At 39.4% G+C, this 21228-nt stretch overlaps 1 protein-coding gene across 9 annotated transcripts in view; it reads left to right on the forward strand.

The window, feature by feature from the left end:
* The window catches only part of VEZT (vezatin, adherens junctions transmembrane protein), a 98173-nt gene that overhangs the window by 32811 nt on the left and 44134 nt on the right, over window positions 1-21228 (forward strand). For 6 of the 9 annotated variants that reach the window (XM_005306493.4, XM_008178742.4, XM_005306494.5 and 3 more), the window contains 4 exons: window positions 8850-8939; window positions 10930-11105; window positions 13544-13819; window positions 19415-19564. In XM_005306493.4, coding sequence (XP_005306550.2) covers window positions 8850-8939; window positions 10930-11105; window positions 13544-13819; window positions 19415-19564 — 692 coding nt within the window. The remainder of the gene's footprint in view (window positions 1-8849; window positions 8940-10929; window positions 11106-13543; window positions 13820-19414; window positions 19565-21228) is intronic. The other 3 variants (XM_005306492.5, XM_065577179.1, XM_065577322.1) reach the window with 1 other exon arrangement.

A 21228-nucleotide genomic window follows, 5' to 3' on the forward strand; every position in this document is an offset into this window, starting at 1 on the left:
TCTTGTGTGGAATTTCTGTCCCATGTGCTGCAGAGCGTATAAGGACAAGTGGCAGATTTATTGTTGTGGGAGTGAGCTTAGCTTTTGGAGTTTCTTCACGCTTGAATGCCTAGTTTCTCAATTTTAAGGTGTCATTACTTTTTTTATTATTATTATTTAATATGTGAGCTGTTTTCTGGTAAATGTTCATCTGGCTAGCTAATGAATTAGAAGTAATCACTGCTGGCTTCTTTCAGTGCTCATGGAGTAGAGTCTGACACTAATTAGGGACTAATGCTGCTTTAAGTTAACACAACATTAAAGGATTCCTAAATATATTATGTCCATTTCCATTGGTTTTCATAGCTGTCAGACTGAGGACACTAGCTATGACTGACTTGTTCCTGTAGAAATCTCACAGAAGCGATGTTTTCCCTTTCAAGTTATTGGCATTTGGAATGCACCTGCAGTTAACTGACCTATTTCTGCTTTTGTGCAATGAGATTTATTTTAATTAAAACCCTTATTTATTGAAATTAGGTCAATAAAAAGTGATATCTGATTGGCTGATACCTGTACATTGTTGTGAAGTAGTTCACAGGTTGGTTCTAGTTAGCTACATTACTTTCCCTTATATGCGTGGTCTTATGAAAGGCAGAAAATTTGTGCAATCTGATTGCATGTTTATGTATATAATTTACCATTTTCCCCGAAGTGTATTATTTCTATCTCTCATTTCTTCTGAAACAGTTTACTCGTTTTATTGGCTTAGGACAGGGGTGGGCAAACTACAGCCCAGGGGCTGCATCCAGCCCTTCAGACATTTTAATCCAGCCATTGAGTTCCCACCGGGGAGCAGGATCTGGGGCTTGCCCTGCTCCAGCACCCCAGCCAGGGAGCGGGGTCGGGGGTTTGCCCCACTCTGTGCATGCCATGGCTCCGCGTGGCTCCCGGAAACAGCGGCATGTCCCCAGGAATGTCGCCAGCTTTTCTGCCGCCCTAGGCGGCAGAAGGTCCCGCCCTGAAATGCCGCCGCGGTCGCCGCCCCACAAATTGTAGCATCCTAGGCGACCGCCTAGGTCGCCTAATGGGTTTCGCCGGCCCTGCATGTACCCCCTCCAGCTCCTATGCATAGGGACAACCGGGGGCTCCACACACTGCCGACGCCCCCACAGCTCCCATTGGCCTAGAACCGCGGCCAATGGGAGCTGCAGGGGAAGCGCTTGGGGTGGGTGCAGCATGCAGAGGCCCCTGGTTGCCCCTCTGCGTAGGAGCCAGAGGGGGGACATGCCGCTTCTTCTGGGAGCTGCTTGAGGTAAGTGCTGCCCGGAGCCTGCACCCCTGACCCCTCACATGCCCCAGCCCTGATTCCCCCCTCACGCCATCCAAACCCCTCGGTCACAGCCTGGAATATCCTCCTGCACCCCCAATCCCCCTGCCCCATCCCAGAGCTGGAGCCCTCACCCCCTCCCGCACCCCAACCCCCAATTTCGTGAGCATTCATGGCCCGGCATACAATTTCCATTCCCAGATGTGACCCTTGGGCCAAAAAGTTTGCCCACCCCTGGCTTAGGAGCTCCTCCTTCGTTGCTGTCAACAACAGAGGCAATTGATCTTGGGTTCTCTTGAAACTTAAGGGCATAAAGTGTGTGTGTTTAATATATCTGTACATCAAGCTCACCTGAGCAACTCATGAGAACCACAATTATGCCTTCTTTGTCTCATCTGTTTTCAAATGAGAGAGTGTGAGGAAGGGAGGGAAAAAACCCACACGCTAATTTTGAGTTACAGGATATTGTGAATTGGAATTGATGTAATCAGTATTGGCTTTGAAACCTCGGTGCTTTTCAGTTCTCTCTCTAATGCCAGATAGTCTATTTCTGTCTTTTAATTTCTGCTTCTCCTTCCCATTTCAGTGACGTCTCTGAAGGGAACTGACTTATTGTTAGTGTGTGATGAGGGGAAGATTGGTCTTATGGTTAAGACACTGGACTGCTGCTTGAGAGCTGGGTTCAATTCCCACCACTGCCCATGACTTCTCTGTGACTGGGCAAATCATTTAATTTCTCTGTGCCTCAGTTCCCCATTTTTAAAATGGGATTAATACTTCCTTGTTCTTACCCTTTATCTGTCTAGTGCATATAGATTGTAAACGCTTGGGAGCAGGGACTACATTGCTTAGCTCACTTGGGCCCTGGTCTTGGTTGAGTGCTACTTTAATGCGTATATATATACTCGCATGCAGAATAGAAAGACCTGGTAATTGATGCTCACTGTGTATATCTGCAGAAGGAACACCAATGCACTTGTTCTTTTCCATCCTGTTCCAAAGAGTAACCTTGATTTGTAAGTACCATAAAAGCAAGTCGCTACATGGCTTTCAAATGAAAAACATTAAATGCAATTCATTGCTGCCAAAAACCTAGATGAACAATTGAGGACGTAAACTTTTTGAACCTGGATTGGTGAACAACTGTGAGGTCCCAAATGACTCCTCCAAAACACCCAGGCAGGAGAAATAGTGTTTTTTTTCCCAAGAGCTGGATTCTTCCTCCAAGAGGCTACAGGATCTCTTGCAGCGGCATCTGCTTCTGTTCTCCTCCGTATGGCTGTGTGTCCTGCTAGATCAGGGGTAGGCAACCTATGGCATGTGTGCCAAAGGTGGCATGCAAGCTGATTTTCAGTGGCACTCACACTGCCACCGGTCTGCATTTTAATTTAATTTTAAATGAAGCTTCTTAAACATTTTAAAAACCTTATTTACTTTACATACAACAATAGTTTAGTTATATATTATAGACTTGTAGAAAGAGACCTTCTAAAAATGTTAAAATGTATTGCTGGCACGCGAAACCTTAAATTAGAGTGAATAAATGAAGACTTGGCACACCACTTCTGAAAGATTGCCGACCCCTGTGCTAGATGTAGGAATCTAACTGCCTGGAAAAGGAGAGAATTATGCTCCTGGGGCAAGGGAGGATGACAAAAATGCTGATTTTCCTGTAGGCTGCCACCTGAGTGATTGGTGAAGGAAAGACTATTATCCGAAAATCCATGTTGAACTAAGTTACGTTGACAAACAGCCACTGCAGTAATTGAATTGGTTTTACATATCCACACCTCACTAAGCATGTCTTCACCAGGCGTGCTTGCACCAATTTAACTGCCATTATGGGACAGTTTCTGAAAGGCAGCAACAGTCGATGTTAGCAATGCAGTGTCTACACTGACACTATGTCGACCTAACTACATCGACTTAAGCGTTACACCTCTCGCAGAGGTGATGTTATTAAGTTGGTGTATTGGGCAAGTTATATAGTTACAAGTGGGAGCTACATTTTGTGTAAATGCTTACAGAGTTAGGTCAGCGAAAGCTGTCTTACATTGAACTAACTCTGTAGTGTAGACCAGGCCTTTGTTAGAATAAGGGTTTCTAGACCCAGTTTCCTGGCTTACTTCCAATTTGGGTAGTTACATTTGACTTTCATCTTACTTAAATTTCCTCCATAATTTAAATCGCGTAGGGTATTTTTCTCCACTTCCTTTCTTAAACTATTGTGTGTGTTTCTGAGTGCTGTTAAATAGTTGCCACATCACATTTTACCCCAGATGTGATTATATTTTAATAGTAGGTAAAAGTAACCTCTCCGTAGTTTCACTTTGTGAAATGTGTTGGGATGAAAGTGCTATATAAATGTAAGATACTATAAATGCCATCTTGAATTCATCCCATACTAAAAGGAAACAGTAACTATTTTATTTATTTGGATTTAAATGAACGCACATAAAAGCATGACTATAGCCCTTGCCATAAGTTAAAATATAGGGGGATACATATTTTACTTTATGTTTCACAAAGAGCCCATTTAACTTATTTTTGTTCTAAAGTAGCAAGGAGAATACTCAAGAGTCATCAAAGGCAACATGACCTGACTTGTGTGTTGATGAAGACTGTTTTACTTGTCAGTAACACTTCCAGTGGGAATAAAGACTATAAGACATCATTCCAAGATATCTGAATAATTTAATGTGTTACCGCACACCACTGGTTCACAGCCCAAAACAGTGGGTTGTCTTGTTTTGCATCTTCGAGCTTTGGCCTGTCTGTCTTGCATTTATGCAAGCTCAGATTTTTCTTTAAAATTAAAATGAGGAATATGAACCAAAAGATAACTTATACAGCACTCCAAGCTGGTTTAGTCTGTAACTCAACAGATTATATTAGCTGGTAGCAGTGCTTTATTGCTGACTTTAATGGTCATTAATTAAAACTGTCCTTGGTATTGATTTAAATGTGTGCAATCAAGAGCTGAAGACTCCAGAAGATGAAAGTAGTTTAAAAAGTTTATTGTCCTTAAAACAAAACTTTATCTTGAAATAATAAATAAATTTTTCTGTACTGTACTTTCAGTACACTGGGAGCAGAGGTTCTCGTCTAAATTAAGTATCTATCTGACCAGTCAAATGTAGTTCAAGGGCCATTGTTTACACCCCACTCATTGCTTCTACTCATTACCAAGAGGGCATTTTGCTTTACTTTGCATTGCTTCATGTTATATGACTAGGGAGCTCTTTATAACACAGTTCTTGTAGCGCTATAGTTTGTGACACACTTCTTGTTGCTTTCAGTGGTGTTTCTAAATGGACAGTCTACTGCCACTGCCTCTCTGCAGCCTCAGAATGTTCTGTAGGTAAAGAGAGTTTTAGCTTGTCACCAGAATTCCCTTCTCCTACCTTCATAGGCAACAGGAACTTCAAGCTGTAATAATAGAAATTAGAGCTGGAACAAACCTATTAGTTTATTATTACTTCATTCCCTGGGTAATGTAGGATTGCTCTGTACAGTACATTTCTAGCATGTTGCCTGTTCTAGTTTTCAGTACCTCAAATGACAGTATTTTGAATGCTTCCCTTGGACTTTTTCATAGTCTAATTAGATAGCTCCCCTTGTTGGGATAGGATGATAACTGTACAGCCAGAAGAACTGTCATTGTGATATCTGATGTGTTGGTCCATTATATCATCCTAACCTCACTAATACTTCCCTCAGATATGGCTCTATAGCTCTAATTGGGCATAGAAACAGATGGCATATATACGTGGAAGCATCGTTTGGGTTACACTGTTGGACCCAAGTATCACTGTTCTGGGGTAACTGCACCTGTGATCCCTTTCTGACCTCCTTGAGGGCGTCTAGCTGTCACCTTGCTTGGGGTGAGGGGTTCCTTTCCCTCCAGACTGTGGATTTACCCTGCAATTTCTTGCGCTTTTCAGTGTAATCATATTAGCAAGTCTGAGGGCTTGTCTACACTTAAAAGGCTGCTGCTGCACAGGGCTTCTCCTGTCAGCATAGTGCTCCACCTTCTTGAGAAACAGTAGCTTATGTCAAGTTTTTTCCATCAACATTGTGCTGGCTACACCAGAAGCTGGGTCAGTATAACTGCATCACTTGGGGTGTGACGACATAAGTTGTTAGTGTAGACAAGCCTGAGGTTACTTCAGGACTTGTGGTCCTATTATCTACCAAGGACGATGACAGGGTTAACCAGTGACCGGCCCATCTTCATAAAGCAAAGTATTTCTTTAGAACAAAAGCAGTACAGAGAAAGTGATAAACAACAATAGCCACCTGCTGAAGTGAAAAAACAGATTGACGGAGCCAGAAGAGTACCCAGAAGTCACCTACAATAGGACAGGCCCAACAAAGAAAATAACAGAATGCCACTAGTCATCACCTTCAGCACCCAACTAAAACCTCTCCAGCGCATCATCAAAGATCTACAACCTATCCTGAAAGATGATCCCTCACTCTCACAGATCTTGGGAGATGGACCAGTCCTCGCTTACAGACAGCCCCCCAACCTGAAGCAAATACTCACCAGCAACCGCACACCATACAACATAAACACTAACCCAGGAACCTATCCTTGCAACAAAGCCCGATGCCAACTCTGTCCACAGATCTATTCAAGTGACACCATCATAGGACCTAATCACATCAGCCATGCCATCAGGGGCTCATTCACCTGCACATCTACCAACGTGATATGTGCCAGCAATGCCCCTCTGCCATATACATTGGCCAAACCGGACAGTCTCTACGTAAAAGAATAAATGGACACAAATCTGACATCAGGAATCATAACATTCAAAAACCAGTGGGAGAACATTTCAATCTCTCTAACCACTCCGTGACAGACCTGAAGGTGGCAATTTTGCAACAAAAAATCTTCAAAAACAGACTCCAAAGAGAGACTGCTGAACTTGAATTAATATGCAAATTAGATAGAATTAACTTAGATTTGAACAGAGACTGGGAATGGTTGGGTCATTACACTAATTGAATCTATTTCCTCATGTTAAAATATGTTAAAATACCCTCTCACCTTCTATGGGTCATCTCGATTATCACTTCAAAGGTTTTTTCCTCTCTCCTGCTGATGATAGCTCATCTCAATTGATTGGCCTCTTACAGTTGGTATGGCTACTCCCACCTTTTCGTGTTCTCTGTATGTATAAATATCTTCTTTCTGTGTGTTCCATTCTATGCATCCGATGAAGTGGGCTGTAGCCCACGAAAGCTTATGCTCAAATAAATTTGTTAGTCTCTAAGGTGCCACAAGTACTCCTGTTCTTTTTTGCGGATACAGACTAACATGGCTGCTACTCTGAAATAACATATATGCATGCCTGTCTTACCAGTTGTGACCCATCTTCCACTTGGAGACCATGGCAGGTTTCAAAGTCCTTCCAACCCTTCCAGTAGGGTTTTGCCCTCTAGGTTAAATTATGCCAGTTCTTGGGTTGAGTGAGGCTGAACCCCCCTTCTGTAGCAGGCTCTCCACTTTATTCACTTCTTGGTTCTTTGTCTTCTGGGCCTCTTAACTCCTGTCAAAACCGATCTGTGCAATCTCTCCCAGGGCGTGGTACTTTGGCAGACTTGTTTACTTGTCTAGAAGTTTGCAGCAATTACCCCCTAGTGCTATTAGTTCCTTCTAGTTCATTTATGCTTAGTGACTGCCCTGACTCCCATAGTTACTGCCTTGCATGTCTTGCTTCAAGAAAGAAGTTAACCTCTTCATTCCCCAGCAGGCTACAATACAAAGTGAGAGGGGAAACTGAGTCACATATATTCTTTCATAAAAATAAATCAGAAGTTTTCCATTTCTCCACATCAACCAATGTGTTGGTTTTATTATTTTAAAAAAATGTCCCATGGAACTGAATGGCTCTGGATAGCTAAAGCTTTTCATCTCTGGGTTGCCACATCAAGTCAGTCACACTTCCTTTCAGAACAAATGTCAAATCTTATGTGCTTGACTATCCTGGCTCTGCCTATTAGACTACACTCCCATCCCCATACTATTAACAACCCAGGAATTCTGATCCCCAAAATCATTCTACTGCTTTTTACTACTAGTTCTGTAATTCACTGGAGAAGTTTGTGTTGCTTTCCTTTCTAATGGCTGCTCCACATAGAGGACATAGACATTTCTGTAGCTCATGTGGTCCACTTGACGGTCCACAGCTCACAATCCTGGTGCCAACCCATCTGGGGGCTCTTTAGATTGTACATAATGGAATTTGTTTTAACCAGTTTTCTTGTTTAAGAAATGAATTATTGAATTCACACAGTGAGAAAATACCATTACCATGTTTTACATTTAAAAAACCCATTCTTATCTATGAATTACGATGCAATATGCAACAAAACACAGTATTCTACATTTCAGTCATTTGTCACATAATTTGGTTGCTTGTGTTGCATATTAGCAGATTGAAGGTTCAGAGGTGTGGTCGTGAAATTCATGTAATGCATGTAAATATTTTTAAAACTACCTTCTACCAGCTCTACAAAGAGATGTGGAAAGCATATACACCATTACCTCGATATAATGCGACCTAATATAACACAAATTTGGATATAACGCAGTAAAACAGTGCTCCGGGGGGTGGGGGTGGGCGGGGAGCGGGACTCAGCACTCCAGTGGATCAAAGCAAGTTCAATATAACGCGGTTTCACCTATAATGTGGTAAGATTTTCTGGCTCTTGAGGACAGCGTTATATCGAGGTAGAGGTGTATACAGTATGTGTTTATAAGCATCTCACTCCATTTTAAATAATTGCAGGGTCAGGCAAGACATGGTTTCTTTTTTTGGTCATATTTTAAAGAAATACTTTTTGATTATTGTCCTGGATCAGTAGTTATTTCAAAGGACATAGTCTGTCCCTAATTAGAGGTCTACAACTCACAAATGACGCTAAAAGCCCAGTTTTAGGTTGAATGTGATATAGCATGGAGATAAGAGTATATGATGCTTAGTGCTAATCTAACATGGAGCTTCTGGAACAGTTACAGCAATTGTCATCACTGGGTCTCATCACCTTCAATATCTGTGTCCACTAGGCCAGCCACAATCCCTGTCTTCTAGTCGTGGCACCTGCATAGATAAAGGCAGCTCCTTGTTCCCAGTCCCTTTTTTCCCCTTGGGTTCCTTAGACCATTTAATCCTGCTTGGTTCTTTTTTTATTCTCAAAGAGAGAGGGGATCCTTCATGCTTAGGCAGCAACTACAACCCTCAGACCTATGGGCTAATCCTATTTACACTTGCTTTAACAATGTAGCATTTATAGCACCTGGAATGAAGGGGCTAATGAAAGCTTTATTTCACCTTCTTGTATACTGGCAAAATTTTCAGGTCACCAGAAACAGGTATTCCCTTAGCATACTCTGAAGTTGGGCCAGATAGAGTAAGGGAAAACTAAGTCTCAGGTACTTGGAATTTGACTTATCAAGAGAAACTGAAGCAGGAGTAAATGAATTATTGTTTCTTTTATATTTGTAATTTCAGTTTTCTGTTCATTTTAGCAAGGCATCCTGTCAAAACTAGCTGAGCTCTTTAAAAGCTCATTTCCTTTTTCACCATGTAAGAAAAAAGATGATCTACTCTACAGATTGGTAAGTAATTACTTTTTTATATCCTTCCCCCAGTCCCTGTGTGCCCCATACACTGTCTCATACGCTTTTCCTTGATCTATATTTTGCCTCATTCAGTGCCAGTCAGCAAGACTGACCAATGGGGAGTTGACATACAGGAACGGCTCACGTAACGTTGTAGTTATGTTCCTGAAAAATGCGACTTTAAGCGAAACGATATTAAGCAAATCCAATTTCCCCATAAGAATTAATGTAAATGAGGGGGTTAGGTTCCAGGGAAATTTTTTTCACCAGGCTCATTACAAAAGCAGCTTTGCCTCTCCTGGAATTGACACCTCCTCATCTGTTATTGGGAGTGGACTACATCCACCCTGATCGAATTGGCCCTGTCAACACTGGTTCTCCACTTGTGAGGTAACTCCCTTCTCATCATGTGTCATTATATAATGCAGAGGTTCTCAAACTTGGGGTTGGGACCCCTCAGGGGGTCACGAGGTTATTACATGGGGGGGTCGCCAGCTGGCATCCTCCACCCCAAACCCTGCTTTGCCTCCAGCATTTATTATGGTGTTAAATATGTAAAAAAGTGTTTTTAATTTCTAAGGGGGGTCACACACACAGGCTTGCTATGTGAAAGGGGTCACCAATACAAAAGTTTGAGAATCACTAATATAATGCCTGCATCTGTAATTTTCATTCCATGAATCTGAAGAAGTGGTTTTTTTACCCACGAAAGCTTATGCCCAAATAAATCTGTTAGTCTTTAAGGTGCTACCGGACTCCTTGTTGTTTTTTGTAGACTCAAGAGAAGTGTTCTTGAATTCACTTCAGCACATAGTCTGCTCTGTGGCTTCCTTAATCAAGTCTTCTCCAGTAAAAACTGAATGCAGGAGGGTATAAGAGAATACCGAGTTTCCTTAATTTATTGTTATTTTATTTTAAAGAATTAGGGCCTTCAGATAGCTATTTTCCTACTATCTTCATAGTAGATTACTCCACTGAGTCAATGAGAAATACTTATTTTGACTTTAATAGTGCCAGTTGGATTGAAAACTAAAAATATTTTGGCAATGAAACGGCAAACTCCTTGAGGTCTGTTAACGGCTTCTGACTGAAGACGCTGCAGAAGAGAAGTATTTTCTCTTTTTACACTTGCATCTTGCTTCAGACCACATGCTGATAGTAAATTTTCATTGTGGTCTGTTTGAACACTCTCTTCATTGGAAAACTTTTGATGTTTTAGAGTTACGGTTTGCTTCAGTATCTGATTTAAGACTTCAGAGAGCTACTTTGGTAGGTAATATAGCAGCAGAGATTTTTTCTTTAAATGTTCTAGTTGAAGAAGGGGAAGTGCAAATGTTTGTGATGGCATTAAAATCATTGGTACCACCCAAAGTTCCTGTTAGGTTTGGTAAGTCAAAGGTCCACAGGATCCCATGCTGTTTCATTTGTGGAGTCACAGCTCCCTTTGGAAAGGTCTTGTGGCTCTCTCCTGGAGAATCCCACTGCAGGTGGGGATTCTAATTCCAGCCAACTGACCTGGTCTTTGTCAACTGGTCCACAGCCAATTTTTGTAACTGACTGATTTGCAATGTCTCTATCTTAACGTCTTTTTGTTTGCTAAGGAAAGATGCTATGGAAAAAAGCTAGATTCATTGGAACACAACAGACTTTTCAGGTTGCAGTTTGACTTCCATTCTTCTGGTAAATTCTAGTGCCTACACTCATTCCTGTGGAAATATATTCATACAACATGTAGCATGTTTCCAGTTCAGCCACATTGTCCTCATTTAGGACCAGGTTGTGAGTTCAATGAAAGCATCTTTAAAGATGAGATGGCAGAAGAAGTTTTAGAATGAAACACATTTGAGAGAGGTGGTGTAGCCAATTGTCGCATGTCTAAAATGCTGACATCTACAGAACTATAAACAATAAAGTTTTATTATTTTTTAACAACTTAATCTCTACTCATGCCCTGTTTTTTTTTTTTTTTTCACTCATTCATGTTAAGGATGTTGGGTTTCGACTGGACTCTCTCTATACCATCCTGCAACAGGAAGTTCTGCTACATGAGGATGTGGAACTGATTGAGCTACTTGACCCCAGTATCCTGTCTGCAGGGCAGTCCAAGCAACAAAAAAATGGACACCTTCCAACGCTACGCTCCCTAGCAACGCCTAATATTTGGTACTGTCCAGAAAACGCCTATGCCTGTGACCATTTAGATATACTGATGGGGAAACTATCAGCATGCTCTTTGCATAAGAGACTTTACAAAAAAGTGTGTCTTTTCTCCTCTAAAGTCTTTGTTTTAGGTTATTTGACTCCCCTTTGGTCTGCCAGGGCCAGATTTTTTAACTTCCTGGGCACATTGAAAAGCCCATTTTTCCCTCAGGCTTTTGAAGAGAGGGTGGGTTGAAGGCTGGTGAATAGTTACGTGTAGTCCTTTATATTACATTGTATATTTTAATTTATGGGATGGGCTCCCAGAACACATGATGGGCACTTATGGATGTTTTGACATATTTTATTAAATAAAGTGGTTGGTTAGTTCTTGAACTTCTAAAGTGATTTTCTGATGGCTTTGGTACATGTCTAGTGTAAGCACACTGACCTGGAGACTGGATTTTCCACTTCTGAGTTGAAAAGTTTGTAGTATTAATTTTACTTTTTTGGTATTTTTAAACAATTTGTTGGACCCTTTAGCATTCCTGTTTTGGTTTTCTTCAGGCCAAACTTTTGTCTTTATTTGAAATTTAAAAAGATAAATTTGTATTCCACTTCTAATGTGTCTCAAACATGAAGTGACAGAGGCAGGTCTGGAGAATTTTCTGCCATATGGTAAAAGTGGTGAGTAGAACTAGGAGATGTGAAATGTATGAGAAGTTTCGTAGACTGGATCATACTACTGAGTTCATTACATTTACATAATTCATGCTGCTAGTGATGTAGTCATCAGTGAGAAGTACTTCATTGCAAAACAGGGCAGCAGGAAGTCTATTAGATATAACAGGGAAGTTACAGAAGGATAATGAATTTCACACTAGTGTACAGGCCCTGTTTATAAAAGTTGCCTGCCCTTTAAGCCTATGACTCTGTCCTCTTAAAATTAATTTCCTATCCAGAATGTTTTTACACCCTACACAATGCTTTCTTTAACCCTGGGCTGCTTCTAAAATCAGTAAATAGCGTGAAAGAATTATGTACTATACTACTTATTGAAATTGGTCTTCTTATTGTGGATCTCTGTATTCGTATCTTTTTGGGTTTGCCTTCCAGTCTTGTAAGAGTGGGGGGTCAAACACATTGAAGCTATGCAGAGTACCATATTGCAGGTGTTATGTGAAAATGCAAGTGGCTTATGAATGGTGTTGAAGGAAGAAGGTATCGGATTCATTAATCTGTAAATACTGGAGCTGGTTGGAAATTTTCCAGTGGAACATTTTTCCATCAGAAAATGCTGATTAGTCAAAATTAAAATGTTCCACAGAAACGTGAATTTAGGTGCGATTCTACCTGATTTCCTGCCAGCTTACTGCCTCTGCAGTTTACAGCAGCACAGGCTCCTGGCTCCCAGGTTCCCCAGCATGAGGTGAGCTGCTGCAGAGCCATGGCTTCTAAGCTGTCAGCTCTTCAGTAGCTGCCTGGTGGACTGCTGTAGAATCAGGGCTTCTAGGTTTCCTGGGAGCCCAGACAGCATATTTTGTTTCAGAAATACCTGAAGTGTTTTGAAATGTTCAATTGGCATTCCCCAATTGAAATATTGCAGAATTCCAGTAAGGCAAAATTTTCAAGTTTTTGTATTTTGTCATGATTCAAGGCAATTTTTTTCCAAAAACTAAAAATAAAAAAATAAATAAATAAATAATTGATGAACTGGAAGTCTGTTTCCCAGTCAGCCCTAATAAATAGGTATGAAGTTATTTGAAGCTTGGAAAGCTTATAGCTTCGCAGAATTACAGATTAAATACAAAGGCCCACATTCTGTTTTCTAATAGACCAATTTTTCTGTCAAAACTTTCAAAAGAAAAATTTGCTTTTGAACATAGCTCAAATGAGGCTTTAGCTTCTATTGTTCCTGGTAATTTGAAAAGCTTTAGGGCTGCCTAAAAAGATTGTCACAGCCAGCTTTTTAAAGGCTTGTTAGAACTTCGTAGTGTGTGGTGTCCAGGTTAAATGAGTCAGAATCTGGAAAAATAAAACTGTCATTACTTAGAACGTTTGCTTACCTAAAAGAATCATGCCCTTTACCACTGTCCTCTTGAACCTGGAAGTGCAGACTGTACATTTCCCATCCACCCTTGCTTTTAATGCTGAGCAATCTTTTTTTTTTTTGGTAAGTCATATGTTTGAAAGATTGACCTTTCAAATTGGTGCATTATTTTTCCACTGGCTGTTTTAAATTAAGAAAATATATCATAGCTTTATGGACTAATTCCCTACATATCACCTAAATCTTCCATTTAGTGATCTTGTTGCTGTTTATAGTTCTCTTAAAAACCCACATAAAAGTCCATGTAACTAAATGTAAACAGCATTGTAGTTGAGAGTCTCATGACTTTCCTCAGTTGGTTAATCTCAGGAATTGGTAGTAGATGTCACTTTGTCTATTCCTTTGTTTGCAGGGATGTGTCTCTGCTGCTTGCCTTTGTCAGTGCATTGATTATACTTCCTTCATGGTGGAATGGATCATTCTGGCTGGTGTGGGGACTAGTTCTGTTTGTCTATGTGATCATAAGAGCTCTAGGCACATGGAGGATAGCCAAGCTGCAAATGTCCCTGAGAAAATACAGACTCCAGCTGGAAGAGACAGTGGCAAATAGCCGCGCTTTTACTAATCTTGTGAGAAAAGCTCTGCGACTCATTCAAGAGACTGAAGTCATTTCCAGAGGATTTACCCTGTGAGTCTTTATTTTATTTCATTTTATATATGGATTCATTCAAGCCAATTAAATATTAAAATTCTATAATATTATCTCCAATGACAGATGGAATCTGTTGGAAAACGATATACATTTTAATTTTTTAATTAAGATTGTCATTTATACAGACAAACTTGTGTAACTACCATGATAATTACATTGCAGGTGTTCAAAGTCTGACAGCTCTATTTAAAAGTGTTCACTATAAAGATTTTCAATGTCACAAAAGCTCTGTTATTTGGGCACCAAACTGTCCTTTGTACCTTTTGAAAATCTCCTCCTACACTACTGACAATATAAATAAGTAATTATTTATGGGGAAGAGAGGGGAGAGACAAAGGGGCTCTAAGCCCCTTTAGTGAGCAGTTCTTGAAGGGTCATGTAGTAATTTTAAATTATATCTCACTATTTTGATGTAAGTATTTAGCATTTTAGATTACCAAAAAATGTTTTCTAACATTATCTGCCCTGCAAGTAATCAGTATTTTATAACGAAAGATTATGTGAAAAAATGTTTCCTTCTGTATGATGTGCAATAATAATTTTATTTTCTTCACCTTACTTATAATCAAAGAAATGCTATGAAAGGTCATAGGTTGAAAATATTTTTTTCCACATCTCTTTCCCCTCAGAAGCTTAAAACTCAGAACTGTTTACCAACAGAATTTGTCTTTTCCCAGTTATGGGATTTGATACTCTGATCCTAGTTATTGGGTGTCTGTGGTTGAATTGGCTCTTGTGTGTTTTCTTCCTGATTTGGATGAATGAATATTGTGATACACTGAACACATGTACTGATCTGGAAGCCAACGTGCTTGCACCTGTGCATTGTCCTTCCCTTCTGTTGTTTTAAGTCAATGTAATTTCTAGCCGCACATTGTGCTAATAGAACTTTGGGTGGAAGAAGGAGGAAAATGCAAAAAATGGTCCAGTCATCATCTTTTTAAGATCAATAAAATACCTCCTTTTTGCGCCACTTTGATTTATGGGATCTGTATAAATTTCTGACTTGAAAGCCCTAATATACACAGAGAACTTTGATCTGTATTTGTAGACATTATGCTATTCCTACCAGTTCAACTGTTTTGTGTTTGAGCACATTATGCCACATGCAAGGCTGAAACTGTACCCTATCTAGTTTGAATTAATTTCCTAGCTTTAGATGATGAGATGCCTACATTATGTTTTGCCAAGGACATATTTTATCTTCTTTTTGGAGTGTTTAAGCATGTCCTAAGTCAGCCTAGATATGTTTTCGTTGAGCCAGAATACAATTAAGCAATATTCAGTCTAATCTTCACAAAAAGAGTCTCAGAAAGAATTTACTGTTAGTAAACATCTGATTTTTTTTCTTCTAATTTTAACAAATCTGTGGTCTGATTGCTCTTTAATTACATATCTAAAAGTTACTAGTTTAAAACAATAGATGAGCTTCAAGTTGATTCCTGATCTTATGTCCCCTTTTCTTTAAATCTTAGTAACCTTTTAGAGAGGATTTCTTTGGGTGTGCATGGATGGGGGTTGTGTGTGGGTGCGTAGGGTAGCCCTCACTGAAAATGCTAAGGTCTGGGCAGGCTGCAAAAAGGAGAACAGATACTCCCCAAACTGGTGATTAACACTGAAGTTAGACTCACCAACCAGTCACAAACTGTGCTCCTAATCCCCCACATTGGTTATCAAGAAACTAAAAAAGAAATCACGCAGCCCCCTTTATTGCATTCCAGTTCTCTGGCTCTCAATCAGCGCACAGGTCCAGTACAGTGAGAAGTAGTTTAAAAACTCTGCTCACTATACAAAATGTTCTTCTGACCCCAAAGAGTCAGCCACATTATCAGGTCAGTATTAGTTTGGATCTTACCCAAAATATCATGCTGCCAGTCAATCCTTTAGTATCTGAAACTAAAGGTTTATTATAAAGAAAAAAGAGAGAACAAGAAGAGAGTTGTTAAATGGTAAAGCAATCAGATACATACATAAGGCTTCAAAGTCCATATATCAGGTTCTTAACAGTATTGGTTAGTTTGCTGGCTTGAAAATCCCTCTGGAACACATCCACAGCTTGGATGGGTCATTCAGTCCTTTGTTCAGAGCTTTGTTTGTAGAAAAGTTGCTCCAGAGGTAAGAAGCAGGATTGAAGACAAAATTGAGATGATGCACCTGTCTTTTATACCTTTTGCCATGTGGCCTGTACTTACTTTGTCCCAAACACAATTTTCACCGCACATGGCATGGAAAAGCCTTAGAGTTCTCTGTCCACAGGCATTCCCTTACATGTCTTGCTGACTCATAAGATGTAGGTCCCTGCCTTCTCTCAATAGGTTCATTGTACAGCTGATGTCCTTTGAGGGGCCATCAAGCAGGCTTAGTACCGATGCCATTCTGTCAGAAACACAGCACAAGTTTTGAAATACAGATATACCATACATATCTATAACTCACAATACAAAAGGGTTACAAACATATAAACAAGATTATGATACTTGGCAAATCATAACATTTTCACGGATACCTTACATGGCATATCTGGCATGACTCCTTGCAATTTTATAATAAAGTGTGTCCCAATTCCATACAGTATCACGGGTGGTTTGAAGATAACTGAGCCAGTACGCTCAATACATGGATCTCTGAAGTAATGGTCCAATATGGACCAAGTCTATGACGTTTCTTTTTTTTTTTTTTTTTTTTTTTTTAACCCTTAACCAACTCTAGAGTGTTTTCCTCAGAAGGCCTATACATATAATATGCTCTAGAGGAACAGTCAGAAAATTGTTTACTTGAAGTAGCACTCTGTGTGATGATTGTTGCCCCCAATTTTGCTTTGAGCTGTAGTGTAGTTTCCTGCTAATAGACCTTAAGAAAAAAAGCTTAATATGTCCTCTAGCAGTTATGTAGTAAAGTAGCTTTAATGTTCGCTATAGGGAGTCAAGTGACACTGAATATGGTTACACTAAGTTAAGGGCTGTCTCTCTGTGCCATTTTACAGCTCTGAAGCTTAGGAATTTTGCCGTTGACGTTAACTGGGTCAGGAACTCACCCTATAAGTTGATAGGGATGCTACTGTAGCAATATATTCCAGTAAGTGCTAAGAACAAGATTTTGGTCATTTATTCATCGTCTCAGCAACATGAAAGCTCCTGTTGAATCTATTTTATTCTGTAAAAACCTCATCCCACCTTCAATTCCTCCCCTCCAACCTGCTGGAGCTCCTTCACCTTCAGTACTTCAAATGCAACTAGTTATCGTCCATCAGACAGCAGGATGCCTTTAGAGAGAAACATGGACAATGCCCTAAATTCTCTTTGCAATTAGGTGTAGGTGTAGTCATTACCTTTCAAAACAAGGTTTTGTTTTTGTTTTGAAAGGTACTGACTAAGCTAATGAGTTCCCATCAAGTAGTCCTGCCTAGGGTCACTGTTTGGAATTCCTACTAGCTATTGAAAATGCTTCCATTTCCCTGCCCCTTATAAAATGCAAATTGTAAAAATATATAGTGAAATTCCACTCTTTTCTATAATGAGGACTATTTATTTGGTTGGCATTTCAGTAATGAGCTTTCCCAAATATTATTATTGCTCTTGTAGGGCTTGATTCCAATTTGAAATATACAAGCATGTATTGATGCACACAGCATCTTTATAGAACTACCACCATGCTCATGTGTAGTAACTGATTTTATTAATATGAGGCAGTATGAGCCTATGACACACAAATCCTATTTCAACCTTAGTTAAAATCTAGCTTGTGAGACTGAGAGAGCTTTAAATTGCAGTATCTTATAATTGAGATAGATTTTGGTGTTGTAGAGAAAAGGAAGTTCATCCTCAACACTTTTTCCTCTTGCCTGTCACCGCTGCTACACAGCATGGTCCAGTAACATTTAACAAAGATCCTGGGATGATGTATCTCTGGTATGTTCAGAAACATAGCAAATGATGCTGGTTTGATGTTTCTCGGGGAAAAAAGAAAGGAAGAATTCAGTCCTATAAATTTATACAAACTGCTGAGATTAACATCTGACATGGAAATAGGGTGACCAGACAGCAAGTGTGAAAAATCGGGACGGGGTTTGGGGGGAATTAGAAGCCTATATAAGAAAAAGCCCCCAAAATCGGGACTGTCCCTATAAAATCGGGACGCCTGGTCACCCTGCATGGAAACAAATGTTACAAATCACAAAACAACCCTCTTTTTCAAGGCATTGGTTGTACACAGGAGCGAGGGTGATGGGTGGGTGTCTTGTAGTAGAGCTGCAAGTGCTTACAATCTTTGCTGTGGAGAAAACATTGGTAGTTTTCTGCCTACTTTCTTAAATTAATCCTTAGCTTCTCCAGACACACTTCTTACAACCCATTGAAGTGTATGGTTTAAAAGACTGAAATGAGAGTTCACCTTTGAACAGTAGCAATTGGTAAGTTCAAATAGCCATAGAAATTTTGAGAGAGAATCTGTAACAGTTGTTAATTTTAAGGTTCAAGTGAAAACACAGAACTGGACAAACATATTAATTTTGCTTTGGTAAAATTGCAAGCTAATGCAGTTTGTTTTGCTTCTTTTATAATGAAAAATGTTTTACATACAAGATTTTATTTGATCATGGTTAAGTATTACTCTTGTATATTAATATGGTATGAAGTTTTTATAGCTTATGTGTACAATGTTATTTTAATAAATACCTTTCACATTATTAAGTATACTGTGCACTAACAGAAGATTAGTCTGTACTACATTTTTTGTTTTTTGTAACTTAACATGCAAATATTTAAAATTCACACAGGTACATTTCAGTTTATTTACAGAATAGATCATTTTTTATAATGGCACTTTCGTAATTCCCTGCTGCAGTCTGTTCCCACAAGCAAATGACACAGTGACACACCGATATGCATATGTATACATTGAGATCAGTGTGTATTTTAAAATGTTAGTATATGTAATTGCATGCCTTTCAGAATCTTTGCTTCATTTTGTATTTCTAGCTATAACAGTGCCACAAGAATTTCTGCAGTCTGTAGTTTTTATGGTAAATTGTCCTTCCACTCAAATGTTTGATAACCTCATCAAACTGGATAACATTCCTTGTACTGGTTGGGGGGAGGGGAATATAGATTAATCTAAATAGATAGCGGAGCACAGCCTATCTGCAAAATCATTTGTAAAAACTAAGGAATTAGTTGCATGTAGAGAGGTATGCATTAAATATATATTTTTTTAAAACTTACAGTGGACTTCTGTTATGTTCAGGTCAGAGTTCATTAGCCTTACAGTGTCTCTATACAGTGCTTTCTTTTTGTAGTACCTGATTCTGTACAATTGAGGTCCATAGGAATTTTGCCATTGACCCCAATGGGAGCAGGATCAGGACCTTTACTGAGTTATTCTTTTTTCATTTAAATTTTTTAATGAAATGTATCACTGATACGGTAAAACTTTGTTGCTTTAATTATACGTATTGACCCGTTATAAAAAAGGATTGTCTTTTATAAATAAGGGATATGAAAGTGAAATTGATGTATTGTCTTTTTGAAATTCTTTAGGACATCTGTACAGTTGTATCACATTTTACTTTTCAAGTTTGCTTGACAGGGTCAGTGCCGCTTGCCCATTTAATAAAGCTGGACAGCATCCTAGTCAGCATCTCATCGGTCTTCGGAAAGCTGTTTACCGATCTGTCAGAGCCAACTTTCGAGCTTCAAGACTAGCTACTCTGTACATGCTGAAAAAATATCCTTTTTGTAAAAACCCACAAATGCAGATACTTATGAATGAATTACCTATCCATATAGATGGGACACTTAACTGTCCTAATGAATAGAGCTGGCATCAGTAGAAACTTGTGGTATCTAGTTAAATATATGCAAGAAGGAAGGGAAAGGGTTGCAAAGTGTCTTTTTTTGAGTTATGCTTGAAACAGCACATTCTTAAAATATTTCATGTTTTTGTCACTGTGCAATCTAAGATAAGAGTCCTCTACTATGTCTTGCAAACATGTGCCTTTTGTGTGAATATTGATGTGTGATTCAGACCTTTCCCTTTCATTATTGCTCTGACCCATCTTTATTTCCCTCCTTCCAAAATAACTTTCATCTCAACCACCTGCCCTCTCACTTTGTGTCTCCATTGCATATCTAGTCTCCAGGTTAAAAGGTAAATGATTTCCTATTTCATGAAAGCTGAATGGCACTGTTGCAACATAGGTTAGTCAAGAGGCACACTGAACAGTGAGGATTTTCTACTTCCAGAATCAAATGCGGTACTTCTCACAACCGATTCAAACTCTGTTTGCCAAAGCGTGAACCCATATTCCATTGAAAAAATGACAGTAGGATTACTTGACGGCTGTGCTATATCTGTGCCATAGTTGGGAAAATATCAGAAATGCCAATGTATTGCTTTCAAATATATGTGATTATATTTCTACCTCCCCAGAAAAATCACAAGCTTGGAAACTAATGTGCATGGTAACATTGTGAAAACCTGTCATTACCAATTATTGTTATATTTTCCTGGAATATGTGGTTTGGTTAATATTGATAGCACTCCTGGATATGTCTGTGTGTTTGTGTAACAGGTGTAGTGATACTCCAGTTCAGAGGAAATAAATGTTTATTCGTGGATCATTTATCTAGGGATGTGAATCCTGCTTTTGTGCTCAAGACATCACTGATTCATATCCTGAGATAGCCCTGGAGAGTAGATTTATTTTCTGTATATGGGAAGGGAAATGTAACCAGTCGTATCCGGAGTGACTGAAACTATTTTATAAAAGTAACTTCAAACTCTGGATTGGATATAACTGAGAATAACTTTAGGGGCTGGGGAAGAGAACTGAAAATGGGAACAATACATGTGGTCTTCTCTGAGATCCTTTTGTACCAGAGTGTAAAAAAGTATGCTCAGTATTGGATACTAACTGGTGTATAGATTAATAGGGTGGGAGAGAGGGTTACCGTCTACAGAACTATTTTGGTTTGGATTAGACTGGATCCACTTCAGCAGAAGGGTTGCCACCCTCTTAGCTTCAAAACTGGTAAGGGTGGTTAAGTTAGCTTTATATTAGGAAATGAGGAAGAAGGAGAGCTTTTGTTTAACTCAGAAAATTTGGCGTTTACTTTTGCCTTACTTTGTATGGTTTTTGTCCGAGACCAGTACAGGTTCGAATGAGGATTCGAGTGGAAGAGGAAAATTGAGACAGAGGCAGATGGTAATTCAAAAACAGGTGGCGGTTTATTAATGGGGGATGAATTACAACTTGGGCTGGGGAGGAGCACCTTTACCAACTAACAATACAAATTCAATTGAAATAGGAACAAGTAACCAACCAAAAATATCACCAGAGCAGTAATATAAAACAGTCTATGTACACTTAACAAAAAGGAATCAGATAA

The sequence above is a fragment of the Chrysemys picta genome, chromosome 1 (genome assembly GCF_011386835.1).
Source record: "Chrysemys picta bellii isolate R12L10 chromosome 1, ASM1138683v2, whole genome shotgun sequence".
In the NCBI taxonomy this organism is placed as follows: Eukaryota; Metazoa; Chordata; order Testudines; family Emydidae; genus Chrysemys; species Chrysemys picta.